Source organism: Prionailurus bengalensis, chromosome X (assembly GCF_016509475.1).
Source record: "Prionailurus bengalensis isolate Pbe53 chromosome X, Fcat_Pben_1.1_paternal_pri, whole genome shotgun sequence".
Classification (NCBI taxonomy): domain Eukaryota; kingdom Metazoa; phylum Chordata; class Mammalia; order Carnivora; family Felidae; genus Prionailurus; species Prionailurus bengalensis.
In genome coordinates this window covers 11,234,669-11,256,975 of record NC_057361.1, presented here as the reverse complement: position 1 = coordinate 11,256,975, position 22,307 = coordinate 11,234,669, and the positions used below count along the sequence as shown (strand labels likewise).

Genomic DNA, 22,307 nt, shown 5'->3' with positions numbered 1-22,307 from the left:
TCAGTACTCTTTGTTGAGTCCTCCTTCCCTTCCCCCTACTCCCTCAATGTTCATGTACATGGACGTCCTATTCTTAGTCCTCTTCACTACTCTTTCTACACTTCTGCACTGAGTGATCTTAGTTGATACTATCACATTCTGATGAATCCCATTCTTACATTTGTAGCCCTGACATATCTTTTTGGCTTCAAATTAACATTTTCAATTGCAGGTTAGACATGTCTGCATGGATTTGTAGTGGTCATCTCAAACACGTGCCCAAAGCTGAACTTATTATCTTCCTCCCTCAGCATCTTCTTCCCCTTATATCTCCTCTTTGGGTAAACAAAATCACCAACTGCTCATTGCCTGAACTGGAACCTTGCATCAAACACTACCCTTTCTGTTGTACCCTCCACATCTTGTCTAATGCAATTTGGCCTTAAATTTATCTTGTTAATCTGGCTCCTGCTCTCTAATACCATTGCCACTGTCTAAGCCTAAAGCTTCACTATTTCTCTCTTGTGGGTGATTGTCATGGCACCCTGGTTCTCCACCATTCTAGCGTATCATTTGAAAGGTATTTTGAGTTATCTTCCTAGAAACCACATTTAGTTATGCCCCTTCTCTACTTAAAAACCTTCATTGCCTTCCTGTTACCTATGGTTAAATTTCAACGTGTTAATAATCTCCTTAACACTCTGGCCCTAACTTTATTTTCTAGCCTTATCTTCTATGACTCACCTCCTTTTACTTCCTCTAGGTACACTCATCTTTTGTTATCCTCCAAGCTAGCCGTTTTCTCCCCAGACATAGAGACTTCCCTAACTGAAATTCTCTTTTTCATTCATAGAGTACCTACTCATCTCATAAGACCCAATTCAAACAATCACCTCTTTTATGGAGCCTAGAGCTAGTTTTTGTTTCTCTTCTGTAGTTTGACCTCTAGCATATAAAGGGCTCTCCAAAGAAATATAAAGATCATCATTAGTAGTAAGTGCCTAAGTTGGGCTTCTCAGGCTCTATGAAAAGTTTTTGTCCGCTGCCTCATAATCTGGGAGAATCCTATACCTTGAAAGCCACTCTTCTATTTTGGATGAAGCTGGAAGATGAGGCTCAAAAGGAGAATTTTAGAGGAGAATCAATCACAGGCTCACTGGTTGGAAGGGGTTAAGGGCTATAACCATGAAGAGAATCTGATATTGCTTTAGCAGTTGGAACTTACTGGTAATTCAGGTATAACCAGTATTCACAATGAGTATCATTTGGGCACATTGGTTTTATTTACTAAACACTGCAGGCACTGAGTAGGAAAGTTGCCTCAGGCCAGTGAATCCTATTTGGGTACGTTTGCTGCTACCATACATCCCTGTGCAGAACTGGGCATGGAAAATACAGCTTTTTATACATAGGATGTTAGCCCTGGAATAGTGGTAAAGTAGAAGGAGGTGGGATAGGAAAGTTGGAGGTTAGAATGCTGGTAAATTAACAATTTCCCTTTTAATTCTCCTCTACTTGGTGCCTAGCACAGTGCCATATGCACAACAAATATTTGATATGTATCTATATGTGAATGAATCTCCTCACTCAACATTGAACATTTATTAAGCTCCTACAAAGAGCACAAAAATCTGGGAGTTCAAAGCTAAATTAGACTCACCCCGTAATAGAAAGGGGGGCAGTTATATTAAAAATACATTCAATGAAGGATTGCAGATCGAGGGTTTTTGTCTTCACTCTTTAAATCATGACCTACATTCTTCTCCATCCTAGGTTTTATGTATCTGGGAAGGTAGTGTTGGCCTAAGTCCTGTCTGACAGCAAAATGACTTTTTCTTCCCCCTAAATAATAAGAATGGTAAACAAAATTCCAGCTGTTTTTGATTCTGAGGAATACATAAGGAGTCAAATGAGATAATACGTGTGGGGAAACTTCATGCATTTTTTAATGTTTATTTTGGAGAGAGACAAAGACAGAGACAGTGTGAGCAGGGGAGGGGCAGAGAGAGAGGGTGACACAGAATCCCAAGCAGGCTCCAGGCTCCGAGCTGTCAGCACAGAGCCTGATGCGGGGCTCAAACTCAATGAGATCATGACCTGAGCCGAAGTCGGATGCTCAACCCACTGAGCCACCCAGGTGCCCCTTGTGCATTTTTAAAGAATCACAAATATTACCAGATAGTAATTTTTAATTTTAATTCAGTTGTTCATGTCCAACTTTGTTTTAGTATAGATTCTAAGAATAAAGCTTTTTTTTTTCTAGGAATAAGATTGGTATTGTAAGTTTTTCTATCCATTTGATAAATGTTTATTGGCTACCCACCTACTGTCAGATGTTGGAGGTACAGTGGGGAATGACATAAGCCCAATCTCTGGCCTTCTTGAACTAGTTTAGAGGGAAAGAGACAGAGAAGCAGCCAATCACAAGAGACTGGAGGACATGATATTGACGCTGAGGTCTGTAGGATGAGTAGGTATTAGGCGGCTGGAAAGGCAGGCAGAGTGAAGGGAAATCAAAGTGGCAAAACACCACAAATAAAAGGTTTGAGGAACAGGAACTAGGGCACTGAGGCTGGAACAGAGTGGGAGGGCATGGCTGGAGATGTAGAATGGTCACATTGAAATGGACAGTATTGATTCTCCCCCAGGTTCCTTGGATCCCATTTATCATTTTCAGCCTCTCACCTCAGTGTGCTTTTGCTTCCAGTAGTCAGAACATGTGGCCTGTCACAGAGGACTGTTCTGGGGCTACTGGAGGTCCTTTTGCCCACATGAAAAGAGATACATAGAAACATCTGGGAAATTTACTCTCTCCACTCACTTACATACACCCTGAGGGCAGTCTTTACTCAATGATTGACAGAGGGGAGTATGAAGAGCCAGCTCTCTTGCCTCTACTCAGGAAAACACTGGGGTACAGCTTACACTGAAGAGTTTCCCCTGAAACTCTGGCGATCAGGTCGAACCCACCTTCTATTGAACTTTGCCTGAGATCATGCCCATACTGGGTTTCTCCTCCGTTCTTTCCTGATTTTCATATCACCCTCTTATATGTCTCTCCTGCTCACTTGTCCTTAGTAAATTACTCGCACACAGGGTCTGCCTCTCAGAAATCTAACCTCAGATAGAGTAGTCAAAAATCTAACCACAAAGATCCTTGTAAGCCATGTGCAGGTGTATAAGGAAGTGATAAGTCCCAGGAGAATTTCTAGAGTCATGAGAGGCCTAGAACATCGAGGATACTAGTATTTTGAGCTCTGCACTCTCTTGGGTGACAGCTCAGCTTGCTTTTCCTGTGCATTCAGATAAAGATATCGCCAATCAGACACCCCAGAGCAGCTGCACTATGAGTTTTCTAAAAAAAGTATAGGAGTTTATTTCTGATCTTAGCTTGCCTTTAGAATCTATTTATTATCCATTCTATATTTCTTTGCCTTCTTTGCACCTGCCACATTACCCCTCGGCAGTAAACAAATTTTTTTTCAAAGGTGTCATTCTGCAATTTATATGGCATATTGTGCGATGTCACCGATGGGCACCTTTTGTTAGTACCCTCAACTGTTTTGCTCTATCGCTGAAGCAGATAATTTATTCTGACATTTATATGAATAGTTCGACACTGAGGGATAGCTACTCACATGAGACTTTACATATGCACAGTTTACTGTGGCACATATTGTTAGCACCTGGTTCCAGATTCTTATAGAATATCTATGTTCTTTTCATGTATAGAGGAATGAGAAAGGTCTCATGACAAAGGACTCATAATTCAGTCATGGAAACGTCGTGTGTCGATCTATTTTCACTGAGCTCCACAAACATTCCTTCACCCAAGCTATATTGCTGTTAACTATACATTGACACCTCTTCAAAGAATTCAGTTGGGGTGAGTGGGTGCTATGGAAGACTCTTCACCCAAGGGCCCTATGCAAACCCAGTTTCAAAAGTAGGCAGGAAATAAAAAAAATCTGCGTGTAATTATGCTATTTGCAGAGTCTGTTTGACAAGTAGAAATGTGGAATTTTTTCCTTAAGTGTGTTCTCTTGCTGAGGAAATCCTTTTTTTTAAGGGGAGTTAGGATATTTGCCCCAAGTCACAAATTCATACACTTTGCTGAAAGCCCAGCATTTTAAAAACTTGGTTGGCATCAGGAGATCTATGGAACAGGAAGCCACCTGCTGGGTTTTAAGTGGGAATATTTGTTCAGAAGATTTGAATAAAGGATGAGCTTAAATGAGGCATATGTGCCCAATAAACAAATATGAATATTGGAAATGTAGGTAGGTGCTTGGGGGAAATAAATGTAACACATATCCCAGACTGTGGGTAATTCCTCCTATTTTTGGAGAGCTGGAGAAAATCAGCCTGGTAATATAGGATTCATTTGGTAAGCACTAGGTCAAGTATGCTACTGGTCACAGAGTGGTCACCAACCCCAGAAAATGAAACAGGATATTCCAGAGAAAATAAATACTGAATAGTATAGCAACTTTGCTGATAAGAAGCTATGATCTCAAATTTTAGAGAGAGGAAGCAGAGTGGCATTTTATCTATCAAAACTCCTCCTGAAAAACATGGAAATTTTGGTGCCAGTTTTCCTACTCACAAGACATGGCATTGGGCCTATGTGACACTTCCTTTCAAAGAGCCATGATCTCTTCTTAAATTTTTATATTTTGGGAAGATATTATGTACTTTGTTTTGAAAGCAAATCTCAAAATTCTGGAGAAAATGTTATCTTCTTGTTTGTATTCCCTGACTTCTATAGCTAAGGATTCAGCAAAGCCATCTCCTTGTCCCCTAATGGTCCCTAGTCCCCCTAGTCCCTAGTCCCCTAATGCCACTGTCCACCTCCTAGAAATGGAGAATCAGCAGTGACATCAGAAGCAAATGATAACAAGGAATTTGAGTCAGGCATCAGGCTATATGAAACAAAATTTGAAGACAGAGTAAGCAAACTGTGTATATGCTAAGTAATTTCATTATAGTTAGTCTTCACTCACTTCCTCCTTGAGGTCCAGTATGTCTAAGGCTGCCAACCCTCAATCACCAGAAAAGCTTAAAAATTGGTATTCCATTATCTGTGGGTCGTACAGTGAAATGTCAGTTACACTGATGCCATCAGTGTAGATACCTTGAAGCAATGTTTCAAATAAAGGACTAGTCTCATACAGAATGTGTAGTTGCTCTGTCATCAATGTATCTTCATCTACTGTATGAAATCAATGGCATGGATCAGAAGTCATTGATTAAATCTAAGGTAGTTTTAATATTTCCTCACTCTCTACTTTGTTCTCGTATTTCCCTAAGATCCTGGAGTAAGAAACAGAAAGAAAAAAATCATACTTGGTTATTTGACAAACTCTCTCAGAGAAAGCATGGGAGAATAACTAGTAATAAAGATTATATATATAAGATTATATGTATATAATCTTTATTATATTATATAATAAGATTATGGGGCGCCTGGGTGGCTCAGTCGGTTGAGCGTCGGACTTCAGCTCAGGTCACGATCTCACGTTCCATGAGTTCGAGCCCCGCGTCGGGCTCTGGGCTGATGGCTCAGAGCCTGGAGCCTGCTTCTGGTTCTGTGCCTCCCTCTCTCTCTGCCCCTCCCCCGTTCATGCTCTGTCTCTCTCTGTCTCAAAATAAATAAACGTTAAAAAAAAATTTTTAAAAAAAGATACACACACACACACACACACACACACACACACATATATATTTTTCCCAAGACATTTAGTAATTATGTCAAATACATTTCTCCCCACATCCACCTTTATTGAAAACAATTTTCAATAGTTTTTCCTGGGAATTTATATATCTAAGTATGAAACATAATTAATTTTGAGAAGACCCACTTAGAATATATTTTAGTGCTAATAAATGAAGACCTTAATCTTAAACCTACACAAGTTAGCTAGGATAAATATTGTATAATTTCAATGTTTTTAAATGTGGGGTTTTTAAGAATGGATTCAAATTTGGGGCACCTGGGTGGCGCAGTTGGTTAAGCGTCCAACTTCAGCCAGGTCACGATCTCGCGGTCCGTGAGTTCGAGCCCCGCGTCAGGCTCTGGGCTGATGGCTCGGAGCCTGGAGCCTGTTTCCGATTCTGTGTCTCCCTCTCTCTCTGCCCCTCCCCCGTTCATGCTCTGTCTCTCTCTGTCCCAAAAATAAATAAAAACGTTGGAAAAAAAAATTTAAAAAAAAAAAAAAAGAATGGATTCAAATTTGAAAAATTTCATTTCAAGGACGTGATGGGAAAAAAATTCTAAACCACCAGCCGAATGGAAATCGTACAACCATAAAATTTATCCATCTTGGAAAACTGCCTGAAAGAGACAATGGCAATCCAAAAGGAAACTCTTCATACGGGCCTGAAACTTTGTCCTAGCCTGCTGGAGAAATGTCTTTAGTTCAAGGTTAAAGGTCACTTGTTTGGATGTGTATTTGTCATTCAGCATTCAGGAAACATAAAGACTAAAATAGAAGATGATCATCCAATTGAAGTATTTTGCTGTATTGACTAATGTCTTTTCTTTTGTCTTTAATGTTTGTTTTTTCAAAACACCACTGTTTGCTCATTTATTCATGTAAATGAAACAGGAGATAAATAGCCTGCAATAATATTTTAACTTGTAGAGTAATTCTCTTGTGGCATCAGGATGCTCATGTTGACCATGTATCAAAATGAAAGCCAAGTTTACTGAATGCAGGAGCCTTCTCACTCTTATGGATATTATCTATCAGAGCATCATAGGTTTTCCATCATCATCATCATCTATTTTCATGGCAAAAGATTTCATTTAGATTTATGGAATTTAGGGGCACCTGGGTGGCTCAGTTGGTTAAGCCATGATCTCATAGTTCATGAGTTCGAGCTCCAACTTGGGCTCTGTGCTGCCAGCATGGAGCCCACTTCAGATTCTCTGTCCACCTCTCTCTGCCCTTCCCCCTCCCATGTTCATTCTCTTTCTCAAAAATAAATAAATATAAAAAAATTTTTTAAACTATGGATTTTACCAAGACCACATTTTCCAAAGTGTATTCTATGAAACACTGGTCCCTCAGAATGTTACTCATTTAAGAAATTCATGATCAAATAAGCATAGGATAAGCCCCTGTGGAAAAAAAAAAGTTTTAAAAACATTTATTTGTGTATTTTTACTTCAGGTTTTCTTGAAACTTTTTAATATGCTAATGACTACTGGGGCTCTCTCAGAGGATGTTTTGTAGACTATCCCATTCTTATTTTACATTTTAAACCTCTTATCTGAGAATATTTCATGGGACTAGTGTTTTGAGAAACATCTTTGGCCAGATGCTGAACTAAAGAAACATGGTGGTACTTTTCCCAGAAGCAGCCTCTGTGCATGAATTTGCCACCTCCAGACCAAAAGCAAGACAAAATCATAAATGCCTCATTTCTTCAGTAATCCCCTCATAAGTTTCCAGAGTCTTCCCATTGGATAATGGCCATCCTTGAAATATTGGGAGTTAAAATGAGACAGGGGCAACTGCAAAAAATATCTGGACATAATTACTATTTCTCAGCAGAAAGACCTGTTCTCTAGGAAAAGTGGATATATCCAAGCTCTTCTGTGGGTGAATTAATAATTTATAAAATGACATACCCTAGAGTTTTAATTTAGAATATAAAGGCAAGGGACTATCAAAGTTGGAAGTGACATAGACATCTTGGTCCAAATCCTTTATTTTTGGAGATGACAAAAATGAATCCCAGAAAGGTTAGGTGAAAAAATCAGGTCTCATGAGTCTCTGTTTAGATTTTTTTTTCTCTTGTGGGATCCCCCCCCCCTTTATTTGGTAAGGCAATTCCTGGCACGTGGTATCTTGGGGACAATACAAGGAAGGTATTATCCTTCAGATACAGGGGCAAAATTTTCTCATTCTAGCCCTATAAGCTGTAAGGTGTTATGAATTTGTTCAAGTGAGTATTTTAAGATCCCATCACTCAGCAGTTCTGAAGAGGTAAGCCTGGAGAAACGTGGGGCCAGGTATGTGCCCTTTTAACAGGACTCTCAGGTGACCCTGAGGCAGGTGTTCTGAAACTCGTGGTTAGAGAAACACATCTGGTTGGTTGCTCATTTGATTTAGTACTAAATCCTCAATCCTTTGGCTTCACATACTTTATGCAACGTTCAAGTACTAAAACCAGAGTTAACTCAAAGGAAAAAGTAGACTGTAAGAATTCCACTGTGAGCATTGCACATTATATTTATAAATTATTCTGAATCACATCATTTAGCTTGAGTTGCTATAGTGCCGTTTTCCAAATGTGTGTATCATTCAATTTTCAGAGAGTTTGAGGTTCAAAGCTGAATAAACAGACTCCTTGTTTTCTGAATATATTTTGGGGGCATAGAATGCTTTTTGTAGGAGAAAGCCTGATAAAAGAAATCTCAACTGCCTTGTTAGACATGAAGTGGTTCTTAGAAATCAACATCTTGCAGTATTTAAATGTAAATAAATCAGAAAAAGATAGATTATATTATCTTCTCTATACACTTGGGTTTTAAAAATGAAAGAAAAATTATGTGGTAAAGTGGTTCTGAGGTTTTCCTAAAGTAGCAAAATTGCCGTGATAACTGTGTTTCAGGTGCGGTAATCAAACCAGCCAAGGAGTGGGAAACAGGCCTCACCATTTCCTTGAAACACACACTACTCTACTCCTGGTCTTCACACTCTTCTAACCTCCACCCAATCTTTTCTTCGTCTACCACTCTTCGGCTCTATGCAGGACACAAGAGCATGGCTGGAAAGAAAGTGTCTCAGAAATGCTGCCCCAAAGAGACTCGGCATTAAGTCTTATGCTCAAATCTAAGCCCGCAACACATCCCGGTATGAGGAGCCTGGAAGGGATGACCATGGGGCAAAGCACAACAATATAGTATTGGCAAACATATAAACATATTAGATAGACGGGAAGGCATATTGATTATATTCATATACTGCACAGAAAGCTTTCTCTCTCCGCCCCCCTCTTGGCCCCCCTGCCCCCGTGCACGCGCGAGCCATGCACACACACACGCACAATGTGCCTCTTTCAGTTGTCAGTTTGGGAGACAGAACTATCAGTTTACATTATCTTCCTCTCTCTTCTGTGCTTTTAGAGGTATCATTTACTCTTGGGATAATATATCCAAATGACATCCCTTTCTCACTTCCCTTCTTTCCCAAGGCTGATCAGGGCAGACTTTCTGAACTGATTATCAGTTTTGGAGATATCTGCTCCACCACTGGAAGGTTGAGGGATGACTTTGCTTGCACATTGGCTTTGTGCTGATTATCTTCCATTTCTTTCCAGAGACACTGTCTTCTCTTTTCTGTTCTTCTCTGTACCTTGGGAAGCTGACCTTTCAGGTATGCATCTTTGAGCTCCCTTACCCTCTAACTTCTAGTTGGATTTGGCCAATGAGAGGCTCCAATAAGAAAATGGAATACAGGAGGAAAGTAAGATCAGAATATTTATTTTGTAGCTTTCTCCCTGCTAGGACAGCATAGAGTGACTACATTGCTCTACAGATCTCATTAAGTGGCCTGTCTATATAGCCACGTTGTCTAGGTTCTGGTAACCACTCCCTCCCTTGCCTCTTCAGGTCTGTTGTTGATAGTCCCAGAGTACTACAGTCTCCTTTCAGGACTGGTTTTCCAAACCTTCTCAAGCCCCATTGGAGTGTGCCATTTCTTTCCTACAAAGGTCCTGCAGCATTCAGTTTACAAATTATATTCCAGTTTTTAGTAAAGTGAGGACTGACACTTAAACGTTGGATTTTGGTTTACCATCTTATACTTAGCAAGTAATGTGGCACCTGGCTCAGAGTAATTACTCACTATTTATTATAGGAACAAAGAAATGAACTGTGTGTTTAGACTCCAGTATAAAGATGTAAAACCATTACATGTACTTGCCCCATGACCATACTTGTTTGGCCAGCTAGACTATACTCCAAGAGGGTAACCCAATGGCTTCATCTTTTTTTTAATTTTTTTTACATTTATTTATTTTTGAGAGACAGAGTGAGACAAAGTAAGAGTGGGGGAGGGGCAGAGAGAGAGGGAGACACAGGATTGGAAGCAGGCTCCAGGCTCCGGGCTGTCAGCACAGAGCCCGGCACGGGGCTCAAACCCATGGACCGCGAGATCATGACCTGAGCCGAAGTCGGATGCTCAACCGACTGAGCCACCCAGGCGACCCCCAGTGGCTTCATTTTTAAATGTCTTTCTCACTTAAGAATACCACTTAGAGACCTATTCCTTTGTGCAGGTCCTTCCTTCAGTGCATTTCATGTGACAAACAATGTCTGCAGTCAGTCACAAGTGTCCAAAGTAGCCCTCTCAAGAAATAAGTCAATGAGCAAATGCTGCATGCCCCAGTCAGGACAGCCTCTTAGGTGTTAACCACAAAGAGTACCCAAAACATTTCCGAAGACCTTGGTGTTATGAGGATTGATCAACTATATTTCCATTTTTAAGAACCTATTCTAAACATGTCTGATCCCACACCACGAAACATATTCAGCACCACCAGGAACAAACTAATGATTATTTTTTCCTCACTCTAAACTTGATAGCCCTAACTGGACACACTTTATTTTTTTTTAATGTTTTTATTTATTTTTGAGACAGAGAGAGACAGAGCATGAGCCGGGGAGGGGCAGAGAGAGGGAGGGACACAGAATCCGAAGCAGGCTCCAGGCTCTGAGCTGTCAGCACAGAGCCCGATGCGGGGCTTGAACTCACAGACTGTGACATCATGACCCGAACTGAAGTCAGACGCTCAACTGACTGAGCCACCCAGGTGCCCCTAACTGGACACACTTTAATGTCTAATCATTAAGGACCAAGATACCCTGATATCTATGCTGTTATCTTTTTTTTAAAAAATGAAGTCTCGGGTTAACAGCAAAATGGACTGAATTGTCCTTCAAGATGGACAGCAAGCACTATATAATTCAGGATAACATGCTTAGGCTCTTTCAATAATGAAAATTAAGGATATGAAGTTACCCAGAATCAACCAAGGAGCAATACAGTACATTCTCAACAACTAAATTATGGGCTTCCATTTCCAGTGCTCTTAACCTGCCATGTTGTAGAGACCAAATGTTCTCTTTAAAATACTCATTCTAAAATAAGAAATCAATTCTGCATGCTTGTGCAGTGACCCTTGCAACTACAGTAAGTGGACAAGAAAATACATAAGAAATGACAGTCATATATCTCCAGTTAAACCCGGGGTCCTTCTTTCTAGGGCCAAGTAAAGTTGGTTCTTTCTTTTACTTGGTTCTTGTAAAAAAATGAGTCCAAGAAAATAATCAGGGATGGGATTTGAATGTATAAAGATAATTCCTTCCCACAAATGGCTCCCTCTTTGTTTCATATTTAGGAATGTGAACTAGCCCTTTCAAGTTGGAAATCTTCCCACCAATATAATAAAAGGAGAGCCAACTGAGACTCATGACATCTATGCTCTGATTAGTGCAGTAGCACTCTAAGGTACTAGAACTTCTCTGACTTTTTTGTGTGTGTCTATTAACAAAAATCAAGTAACAATAAGGTCCCAATAGCCATAAAGGGTTAGCTTTGGCGATACAGCATCAGTATCAGTTACAAAAGAGAAATGAGGGACTAGTAATAATAATTCAAATTGTTTTCAATAAACATAATAGTTAAAGACAAATCATTCAGATGCATGATCTCATATGATGCTCAGAAGGACTCAAATGAAATGGGCAAAGGCAGAAGAAAACCTGAGGCATGGAGAAGTGAAGACACCTTTCTCAAAAAGGACATGAATGTGAATTTTCTGGATCCAAGTCTAGGACTCTCTCCACCATACTACTCTGTCACCATGGAAAGGAAAACATATACTTTTCCAGAATCTATTAGAGTGTTGTACATGCCTCCTTCCTGATGTCACCTCAAATCCTGGCAAGCACCTTGTAGGCCCATTGTAGCAGCGTAGTATATACAAAAGTGTTGGTTGGTGTCCATACAGTCCAGAAAAGCTAAATTGTGACACAGTCAATGGATTTCAGATGTTCAAAAATCTTGGGGCACCTGGGTGGCTCAGTCGGTTGAGTGACCGACTTCGGCTCAGGTCATGATCTCACAGCTCGTTGAGTTCAAGCCCCGCATCGGGCTCTGTGCTGACAATGTGGAGCCTGGAGCCTACTTCGCATTCTGTGTCTCCCTCTCTGTCTGCCCCTACCCTGCTAGCACTCTGTCTCTCTCAAAAATAAACGTTAATTTTTTTTACAGAATCTTCATCAGCATCATTTCTGAACAAAACTGTCATACATAAATTTCCCATTGTTATCTGCAGCCTTTCATTTCAGTAATCCCTTTTCCCTTTTATCTCCTATTGTCTTGTTCTAAAATGGCTGTACCCTTTCAGGTGCCTGAAGGCTTCTGCAACTTCCTGCACTTGAGTCACATACTTCTGACACTTGCAAGAATTCTAATCTTTTTCTCAGAATCCACAGTAACATCTGATGCCCCACATCTACCAGGATGATCAAAGAAACGATCACACTGGGACTGCATTCTCACTAACTGAGAGAATCACCCTTTCCAAATGTCCCTGCTGGACATTTGTGCTCAAGCTACCCCCTACAGGGATTGGTAAGCACATTTGAGCTTGAGCTCCACTTGGCTACATACAATAGAATTTCCAAGGGGAGAAACCTGAACCTCTAATTTTTTGGAAGTGGATCTATTTCTACTTGTATCCGAAACACCTCTTGAGCTGATAACTCCTTAGAAAATGAAGGAAACCATATTGCATGCAAATGTAGGTTTTAATGTCACACATCGCACTTTCAAATTTAGGTCTCCCAGACTTAGAAAAAAATTAGTGTGCATGGCATGCACAAAGAAGTGGAGTGAATAATTATCTCCTGGCATTATCTATCCCAGATCTTCTTCCAAAATGAATGCTATAGTGAAATGTTATTTATTTACATTGGGATGCAACTTAGGATATATCTCTAAGTTAATTTTATTTTCAAAGAAAATTTCATTAAAATAGATAAAAGCTTTGTTTCAAAGAGACAGAATCGGAACTAATGCATTTTGCCCAGGCTTGAGCATTTCATTTGGATTCCTTAAAAGCTTAATGTTTAAAGTGGCATTTTCAACATACAATAATACTGACAAAGGAATATCTGATAGGATGATGGAATAACACCATGATAAATCAACTGACAATGAGACAAATCACCCAAGTGGGGAAAGTGGCCCCTCTGTTGACATAGAATCAATATTTACCATGGTTTCAGAACCAGGTAATTGTGAATGAATATAGCTTGTGTTTTTATCTGAACTGAAGATTTTGAAAATTTATGTTTTGACAAGATCTGACCCAGGTCTCTATGGATCTTATAGTTGGAATGCAATTGGCAACACTGACTCATGACTTTGTTTATACACTTGTGCTTCAACACATCAGAAAAGCTATTTCCCCCCATAGTTTCTAAGAATGGCTCTCAATTATAGAGCCTAAGTCTGATTCATTTCTGGTCCCCTTTTCTAGCTTACGTCCATTTTCCTTCTTGTATATATGCCCATTGTGACATCTTTCAGAGCCCATCAAGGATATGGAATAGACATGAAATATTTTATTGACTTAAAAGCATGCAGGAAAAATTCCATCCAATAAGAAAAATTATGCATATGCATTTCCTTTTCCCTTGCCAATGTATGGCAGCAAGGAAAACAGAGAAGAGCTAATATTTAATAGGACATCTAGAAAAGCCATTCCCTTTACCTCAAAAACCCATATTTTGCTCTTGTTTTTATTTTTATGGTCAAATCTTGCCCTTCTGTCATCTTATTAATTACTATTATTGTTGTTTTCAACATCATGTTCATCACCATGTTTATTGTTATCATAGCCAATTTATTTTTTAGCATTTACAGGGTGCCTGTCACTATTCTAGATACAGTCACATTTCCTAATTACCCTTCATTTCTACCTACTATAGAACATTTCTCATTCGTACATTGCTAATCAACTACAGTAAGTTACAGTAAGTACTATAATGTTCTTCCTAGCCTCCTCATTTAACAAGTTCCCTATTATCTCTTTATGTCTTTCTCCTCAGCTCAGCTAAGATCATCTTTACTAGCCATTGTGACCCCTGGTTGGTCCCTCAAAAGTTTCCACCCTCAACTTCTACTACATCTAATTGTAAGCACCAATCTTCATAATTGATCTATATTTTCCTTTCTTTATCAGTCCTTATTTTCTCATTCTGGAGAAAAGGATGACTTCTTTTCCCTATGCGATGTGTGTGTGTGTGTGTGTGTGTGTGTGTGTGTGTGTGTGTGTGTTGTATATAGTACATTCTTGCCCTCTCAGATGCATTGTGGGGTGGGTTGATAAAACATAAATATGCAAAGAACCATATTAGACATATAAAGTTTCATGGGAACACAAGGAGTGAAAATTATTTTAGTCTAAAATAATGGGGAATGTTTTACATCCAGGAAGAGCCAAGATTCTCAGAGTAAAGAGAATTGTGGGAGCTGTTAGGTAATTAATCTGATATAAATGGTTCATGTAAATAAAATTTATGAAAGAGGATCAGGGTTCCTTGAGGTGAAGAGTTAAAGGGAGAGGGAGGCAAAACTCCATGAAGTCCATTAATGTTAAGAGTCTTAAAGGATATCTACCCCATTTCCCTTTTATAAGTCTTTAAAACATCCTGTGCTCAGGTCTTTAAGTAGTGGAAAGATCTCAAAAACATGGCCATGATTTGCTATACTTGATATTCTCTCCATTTATTTATCCTTGAGAATCATGAGAAATATCATTTCCAAAGAGTAACATCCCCAGAAGGACTAGAAAAAAAGCTGTGTGAAAGTGATTGCTCATTCTATATGGTCATTTGAAGTAGCAATGGCAACATGGGCATTTGTTTTATTACTCTCTTCACTTCTCTCCCCTTTTGGAAAGTTACTTTTAGAAAATAATGAATAAGTGCTGCTATTAAGCATAATGCTCATAAACTTGAAACAATTTTCTATCTCTGGACCTTCTCTATGAACCTTTTCATGAGTAGCTTAATAGGAAATCATGTTTTCATTTGTTGGAATCCTGTAGCATTTTATCTGTACTTCCTAATGTTACTTAACTATTAACTCCTTAACTATTTCTGTCTAATATTATATACTCTTGTATTTAACTATTCATGTAACATCTGCTCTCCCCTCTAAAATTTTTGACAGTAGCTCCCAAACCTGTTTCGTCTCTCAACTTTTCAAAGCATGCAGTAGTTAATATTTCCCATATAGTTCAGACTCAAAAGTTATTGAATGACTAAATGAATAAATTTATGAATGAGAAGTCCCATTGAAAGCTCATTCTCAACTTGTTACTCAGAGGATTTTATTTCAAATATTGACTTGCAAAGCAATGACCACAAAATTAGTATGAAATGAGATGAGCATGAAAATTGTTTTTAGCAGAATCAAGCTTTGAACTTAGTTCTGTTTTTGCTTTTGGAAATACTATTAAAATCAGAAACATTTGTTTTGTCAAAATTCTGACATATCTGTTTATGAAATGTGCACTCAGCTGGGTATATTCAGAGGTGTAGCATTTAAAGAAGAAATGATTTAGAATTTAGTTTTCATGCTCATATTTTCCAATAATAAAATTAATCAAAACTCAAGGAAAGCAATCTAATTAAACTGCTAATAAGCAAAACGAAAACAATGCATGAATATTATAAGATTCTTCTTTTATAAAATATAAACACTCCACAATGCATTATGTCAAATTACAAGATAAAATTCAATTGTCATTTAAAGGGAAGGGAAACAAAAATAATATAAAAACAGGGAGGGGGACAAAACACAAGAGACTCTTAACATATGTATTTGAAAGTTAAAGCATCAGGAATAATTCATTTATTATAACTGGTTCTTATTTAGAATAAAAATAAACAGATAAGAAGTAATTTCTACAGATGATTAATTACATGTTTATAATGTTAAACAAATAAAAACATCAAACTTTTTGGTTTGTTTCTAATTAAACAAAGAAAGGATCCACCATCTTTGACATGTGCACTTTACAATTCTATGATTTTTGTTAATTTCAGATAAACAATTTCAAATAAACACTTAAAATGTTTAAACAAGAGGAAACCAAAAATTTCTGATGTATTCAATTAGAGCCTCTTGTTACAATGTTGAAAAATGAGAGAGGCCTGACAGTGTGTAAAATGGCATGTTTTATATTGAGATTTAAATTTCACTTTGGGAGTAGGTATTCAAAATAAAAACCAAAGATCCTGAACAATCCTTGAATCTTGTATGAATCCTGGTAGACACTCATACAAGTCAAATCCATCATTTGCTCTTGTATTCATTTCCACTCACACTCCCACTTAAAATAGGGAATGTAGCAATAATCTCTGACATTAGTTTTCTTTGTGGAATGGAATAAAAATGAGGGAAGTTTTCAAAGGTGGCAAACAACCTGTAAAATTTAAGGTATTAAATGTTGGCTAGGTCAAAAGAATGCCAAAGGGAAATGACTACTATACTTGTTTCCATTTTATAATAAAAAGTCCTTAATACTTATTTCATATTATTCAAACATCTAGATTTCCCACAGGCTTAACATAAATTTAAATGGAACCTACCTTTAAAATTGGGCCTGATTCTTGCATCATATCCTGATGTCCTTCCCATTAATTTGTCCAAGAAATCTGAAGGCGATAGGGTCTGTGAAGGTTGTTTTCCAGACCTGGAGTCATGGTCTTTGCAGAAAGCCGTCCTAAACACATCATTAATTTGTTTTAGCAACAATTCCACTACCATCGCCTGAGAACTAATGCTCACAGAATGTTTGACATCATGTTTTGTTAATGTGTTCGATATGTTTGTAAGAAGAAAAAGAGAATTATAGACTCTTTGGTCAGCTTCTGAACTTGTACATTCTGTAAAGTTAACTTTAAATGATGAGAGTTATAAATCCTGACTCCTATCTCCCAGATGTCCAAACTGTAGCTATAAAGATGTTTAAGATGATATAACATGCATAGCTTATGTTGTAGATTTCATGGACATATATTAAAGCTATTTCTTTCTAGAGTCATCAGAGAAATAAAGATGATGATAATGAAATGAAGATGGTAATTTATAAAATGTGATTGTCTTAAAATCATTCCATGACTTTCAAACAATTCTTCCAGCATTTCAGCCCTTAATATAAGTCTTCTACTTTTTATTAGAAGTATATAATAATATGAGTAGAACAAAGTAAACAGTGAACTAATTATTCCATTGCTTATTTTCTCACCTGCTGGATTCTATTCCAGCTATCAACTACTAATAATTTTCTATGCATTGTCTAAAAGAAAAGCTTCACTTGGACATTTATCTTCATTCTAAAATAGGTCAACAATATGTGTGTCTGTACTTCTATTATTTTATCAGGTGTTATTTATATATTAGTGTTTAAATTGTTGACTCTCCAGTAAAGTATTCATGAAAAAGAACTTCTAAATCATTTTGTCTTCTGCATTATCAAAAACACTAAATGTTGATTGGAAAATTTCTCATGTTTTTAATTTCCTTAAAGGGCTTATAAAAAGAACCTATTTGGTTCGTAGTGAAATGAATTCTTTCACATTACATAGTGGCTGACTGAATGTCTATTTCTTCCCTAAAGCATAATATTCTACAAGCTCTGTTTTAATAGTTTAACAAATAATCTAATTAATTCTATCACTGAGAAAACACATTTTTGCCACTTTTTCAAAGAAGTAGTATAAAATACAAAGTATTAAATGCAAGGAGGATTTAAACATTTGGCAGGAGTTAAAATTGATAGAGTCATCTAAAAATACTCACATTCCCATATGTAGATTCATCTGATTAATCAAATATTATTTGATTACGATGGTGATAGTGGTGGTAATGAAGGTGATGATGATGATGATGATGGTGATGATGATTCTAATGAAACCCAGCATACAATTTTTCTTAATCATAGTAGGTGTGAACCTGAAAGGAACATAGTGGGTTTTCCCAGTACTCATAGAATTATCACTATATGTTCCATTTCTCTTGGTTCTGTGAAAAAATACCATAAAATTCGGTGAAAATAAATGAAGACTCCTACACTTTGTTGTATGAACATCTCTAATCTCTACGCTGTCTTAGAACCTCTGCCATTAGGATGGCTCTTTCACTTAGTGATAATTATCTGATATTGTGAAGTATCAATTGATTTGGTAATTTATAAACTAGGTAGAAAATGCAAGCATGCAAATAATAATTTCCCACTTGTTTTAATTATGCATAGTCCATTTCTCATGTATAGATAAATACAAAGATGTGATACTAATTAAATTTTGGTAGGCATTCAACTTCCAAATATACCAAACAGTGGAATATAGTGGTAAAATGAGATTTTAAATATTTTTGATGTTTCAAGAAATTTCCTGAATTGTAGTGCTCGTAGTATGCATCTAGTTGCTGAAATACAAGTTTCAAGTTGACTAAGAATTAGGGTTCTTTTATATTTTATATAAAATGAGCATGCTCCTGGCAAATTAATCCAATCACTTCCACCACATGAAAAGCATTGCATCCAATAATCATTTTAAATGACTTTAAGAAGAATTTGACAGCAAAAAAAAATCATTATTATATAGAAATGTAAAGAGCATGCAACTCATTAGACTGCCTTAATATCACATTGGCTGTGAAAACGTGCTGAAATGCATAGAGTGGGGTTATGCATCATAAAACTTGCCTTTGTGAAAATTTACTACCCTCCCCCCATAATTACGCCTTTTAAAAGAACAAAAGAAATCTAATTCTCCTCTATAAAATTAAAATAATATGGTCCAGGGCATAGAAAAATAGATAAAAATTGTATGACACATTCTCTTTAAAACAGTTTTCATGGGGAAAATATCAGCATGCAAAGTCGTTTCACCTACCTGAAGTGGTTTGTCTCTAAGAAAAATGCAAACAAGGCTGTCAAAATGTTCACTAGCTGCCGGTTCATTCCTGTTTCTGTGATGCTTCTGGAAAATATTCCCGAAAAGATTCCAGAGAGAAGCTAGGACAAAGTATCTATTTATTGTCCAGATTCGAAATCTGGCAGGAATCTAGTTTCCTTGGAAATCAAAAAGAGATTTGGGCTTGTACAGTTTGCTGAGGAAAAACAAAAAGTGCCAGTCCTAGGCATCATGGTCAGGTCAAATCGGGGCTCAGGACCATCAGTTAACCAAGGAAAGACAAAGCCTTAGAACTGATGGATTCCCCAGCTGCTTTTCCGAATAATAAAAATGCTGCTACCTTAATCGCATCACCATGCAAAGGGGGCTGGTGACAATGCCATGCTGGAAGTCGGGTTGCTGTGGCTTTTGTTTTATGTCCTTTCTGTTTAGCAAATCGCTTTTCTCTAGAAAATGTTCTCTTTTTAAAAGAAGTTGTAAATGAGAGAGAAGAAAGGACTCTGCGCGCTGGAATGGGCAGGGGGGAAGAGGGCAAAATTGCTGAGATCCTGTGCTGGAATGAGAGCTACAGAAAGAGACGGAGACGTGATCTTACCCAGCCTATAAATTTCAGCACTCGGACAGCTCCTAGCTCTGAAGTGCGCATGTTTCGTTTTTCAGTCGCTTGGGGCGGGGGGTCGGGGAGAGCATTCAAGAGGGGACAAGCCAGATGTTCAAAGGCAAAGAGTGAGTCGCTGTTCAGCGAAAGGGTGCTAAGGGGGGGGGGGGTGCGACGACAATCGGGCGGACAGAGGTCAGGGTAGATAGGGAGGGTGAAGGAGGTTAGGGTCTGATCCCCTGGAAATGCGAGTCTGTAGGTGGGTGGGTGGGACGGGAGTTTGAAGCAGAAAAGAAAAGGGAATACGGTCTAGCTGTGGGAAAAGGAAATTGGGGGAGACAGAAAACAGAATCTGGAGTACTGAAATTATAATAGGGGAGTGGTAGTTCATTCCTTGTCAGTGGAACCTAGAGGCAAAAGAGGAGTCCTGTGCTGAAGAGGAGGGGACATTTCCTTGGCATTGAGAAGTCTATGTGCAGAAAAAGGTTCGTGAGGATCGATAATTTAATTTAGAAGCCTTTTATGCCTTCCTCGCCCCCTGAGTGTTTTCGTTTGATTTTAGCCGCCTGTTCCCAAAGGATCTCTACATCTCTACTAGGGAAAGCCCCTTCCGCTGAGCTTTCTTCCGTGGCTCAAAATCCTTGGGCATCCTGTTCAAGTCGATTTGAAGAGGAGGAAAAATACAATAGGCCAGCAGGGGGCAGTAGCAATCTTTTTTCTGTCCTGATTAAAGGTTAGAGTAAGGCTTCAGGTAAGAAACAGAGGAAGGAAGGGAGAGACTGAGGGGTTGAGTTTTCATATGTCCATTCCAGATGTTAATCACCAGGAAGGGCCATGCAAGAAAGTGTAGGTGTTCTCCTAAACTGGCTAAAGAGAAAATGATGAAAGTTTATAAATCCTGTACAAAAAGCATGACAGGTATGCTATTTCAAAGTAATTTTACAAATATTATTTTTTAATGTTTATTTATTTATTTTGAGAGAGAGAGAGAGAGAGAGAGAGAGAGTAGCGGAGGGGCTGAGGGAGAGGGAGAGAGAGAATCCCAAGCAGGCTAAACGCTGTCAGCACAGAAATCCATGGAGGGCTCAATACCATGAACCCATGAGATCATGATCTGAGCCAAAATCAAGAGTGGGATGCTTAAGTGACTGAGCCACCCAGGTGCCCCACAAATATTATTAATAAAAGAAGAGGGGTAAATAGTTCAGTGCAAGTAATTAGCAGCCTCTGGCAAGGGGAAATGAAAAATACATGTTCTGCCATGAGTTGGGTGAGTAACCTCCTTTTTGCCTGTAAAATATACCTTATGAGTCACCTTGGCACTCGAGTGCAGGTCTTAATTTTAAAACAAAATAATATGATTAGTTTTCAGTCCATAAATGACTAATCTTCCCTTGGATCAATTTAAATATCATAGCAGAATAGCAAAGGATTCTCTATTTTTAAAAAGTAGATTCTGAGAAAAAAAATTACAAGTTCTTTTCACCTTTTAATGTTAATATAAATCACCTGAGGATCCTGTTAAACTGCATATCCTGATCCAGTAGGTCTGAGGTGGTGCCCGAAATTCTGCATTTCTAACAAATTCCTAGCTGAGGTTGATGCCGCTGGTCCACTGACCCCACTTTGAGTAGCAATGGTCTATGCAACTGTTTATCAGATTTCCGTCCTACCAAGACAGTGAGAATATAGGAACTCCTCTTTAGATGAAAAGCAGCAGTGCCCAAGCATTCTGCTTACATACAAAATCAATTCTTTGGATGTGTTCTTTTAGCTCCCAAAGCCCAGAAAAGGTGATTCAATTTAAAAGGAAAATAGTATAGTGTAGTGTGAGACATCCCTGGACTGCAGCTTTGAATCTGTTCACTTCCAAATTCATCCACATGGAAACTCTAGACTTGATTTCATCCCTGCAGTCCTGACCCGAAAAATAAAACCAGCTCTTGGAAATATATCTCTTGAATTGATGCTATGGAAAAATCATGTAAGAATTTTTGTGCTCAAGATTCTTTTCAAAAGAAAAAATATATATGTCCAAGTAGAATAGAATGATTTGTCCCAAGTTTGTTTGAGGTTGTAATGATGCTTAAAGTAATACAGTCTTTGCAAGTCATTTCTTTCAACAGCAGAGTCTTTTTTATTAACCAGGAGTAGGGTGAGTAGGGAAACATGTGGCAAAGAGAGGCTCTGGCCAGCAGCGTGAAATCACAGCATTTACTATTTTAAAGTTGGAAGGGACTTTAAAGAAAATCTAGTCTAGCCTCCTCGTTTTACTCTTCCACTCTTTTCAATTTGGATTCCATCTCTGTCAATCCACAGAAACAGCTCTCACTAAGTCTTCCAATGAGTTCCTTGTAACTAAGGCTGAAAGGATATTTTTCTGTTGTCATCTTGACATTTCCATGGCCCTTAACATTATTGGTCTCTTTTCCCTTCTTTCTTTAAAATTATTTTTATTTAATTGTGGTAACAATGTATAACGTAAGATGTATTCTCTCAACAGATTTTTAAGTATGCAATACAGTATTGTTAACTCTAGGCAAAATATTTTACAGTGGATCTCTAGAACTTACTCATCTTGCATCACTGTAGCTTTATACCCATTGATTAGCAGCTACCTATATCCCCTTTTCTTCTGTCACTAGCAACCACCATTCTGCTCTCTTGAAATACCTTCCTCCCTTGACTTTTGGATACAGTGCACTCCTAGCTTGTCTC

General features: G+C 38.2%; 1 protein-coding gene across 2 annotated transcripts in view; it reads right to left on the bottom strand.

Annotated features, from left to right (window-relative positions):
• Positions 1-19,815, bottom strand: part of GLRA2 (glycine receptor alpha 2) — a 174,572-nt gene extending 154,757 nt beyond the window's left edge. Inside the window, exons 1-2 of one of the 2 annotated variants that reach the window (XM_043569940.1) lie at positions 18,971-19,815; positions 16,661-16,794 (exon numbers count right to left, since the gene is read on the bottom strand). In XM_043569940.1, coding sequence (XP_043425875.1) covers positions 16,661-16,794; positions 18,971-19,038 — 202 coding nt within the window. In that variant the 5' untranslated portion in view covers positions 19,039-19,815. The remainder of the gene's footprint in view (positions 1-16,660; positions 16,795-18,970) is intronic. The other variant, XM_043569939.1, reaches the window with a different exon arrangement.
• Between the last annotated feature and the right edge of the window lie 2,492 nt (positions 19,816-22,307).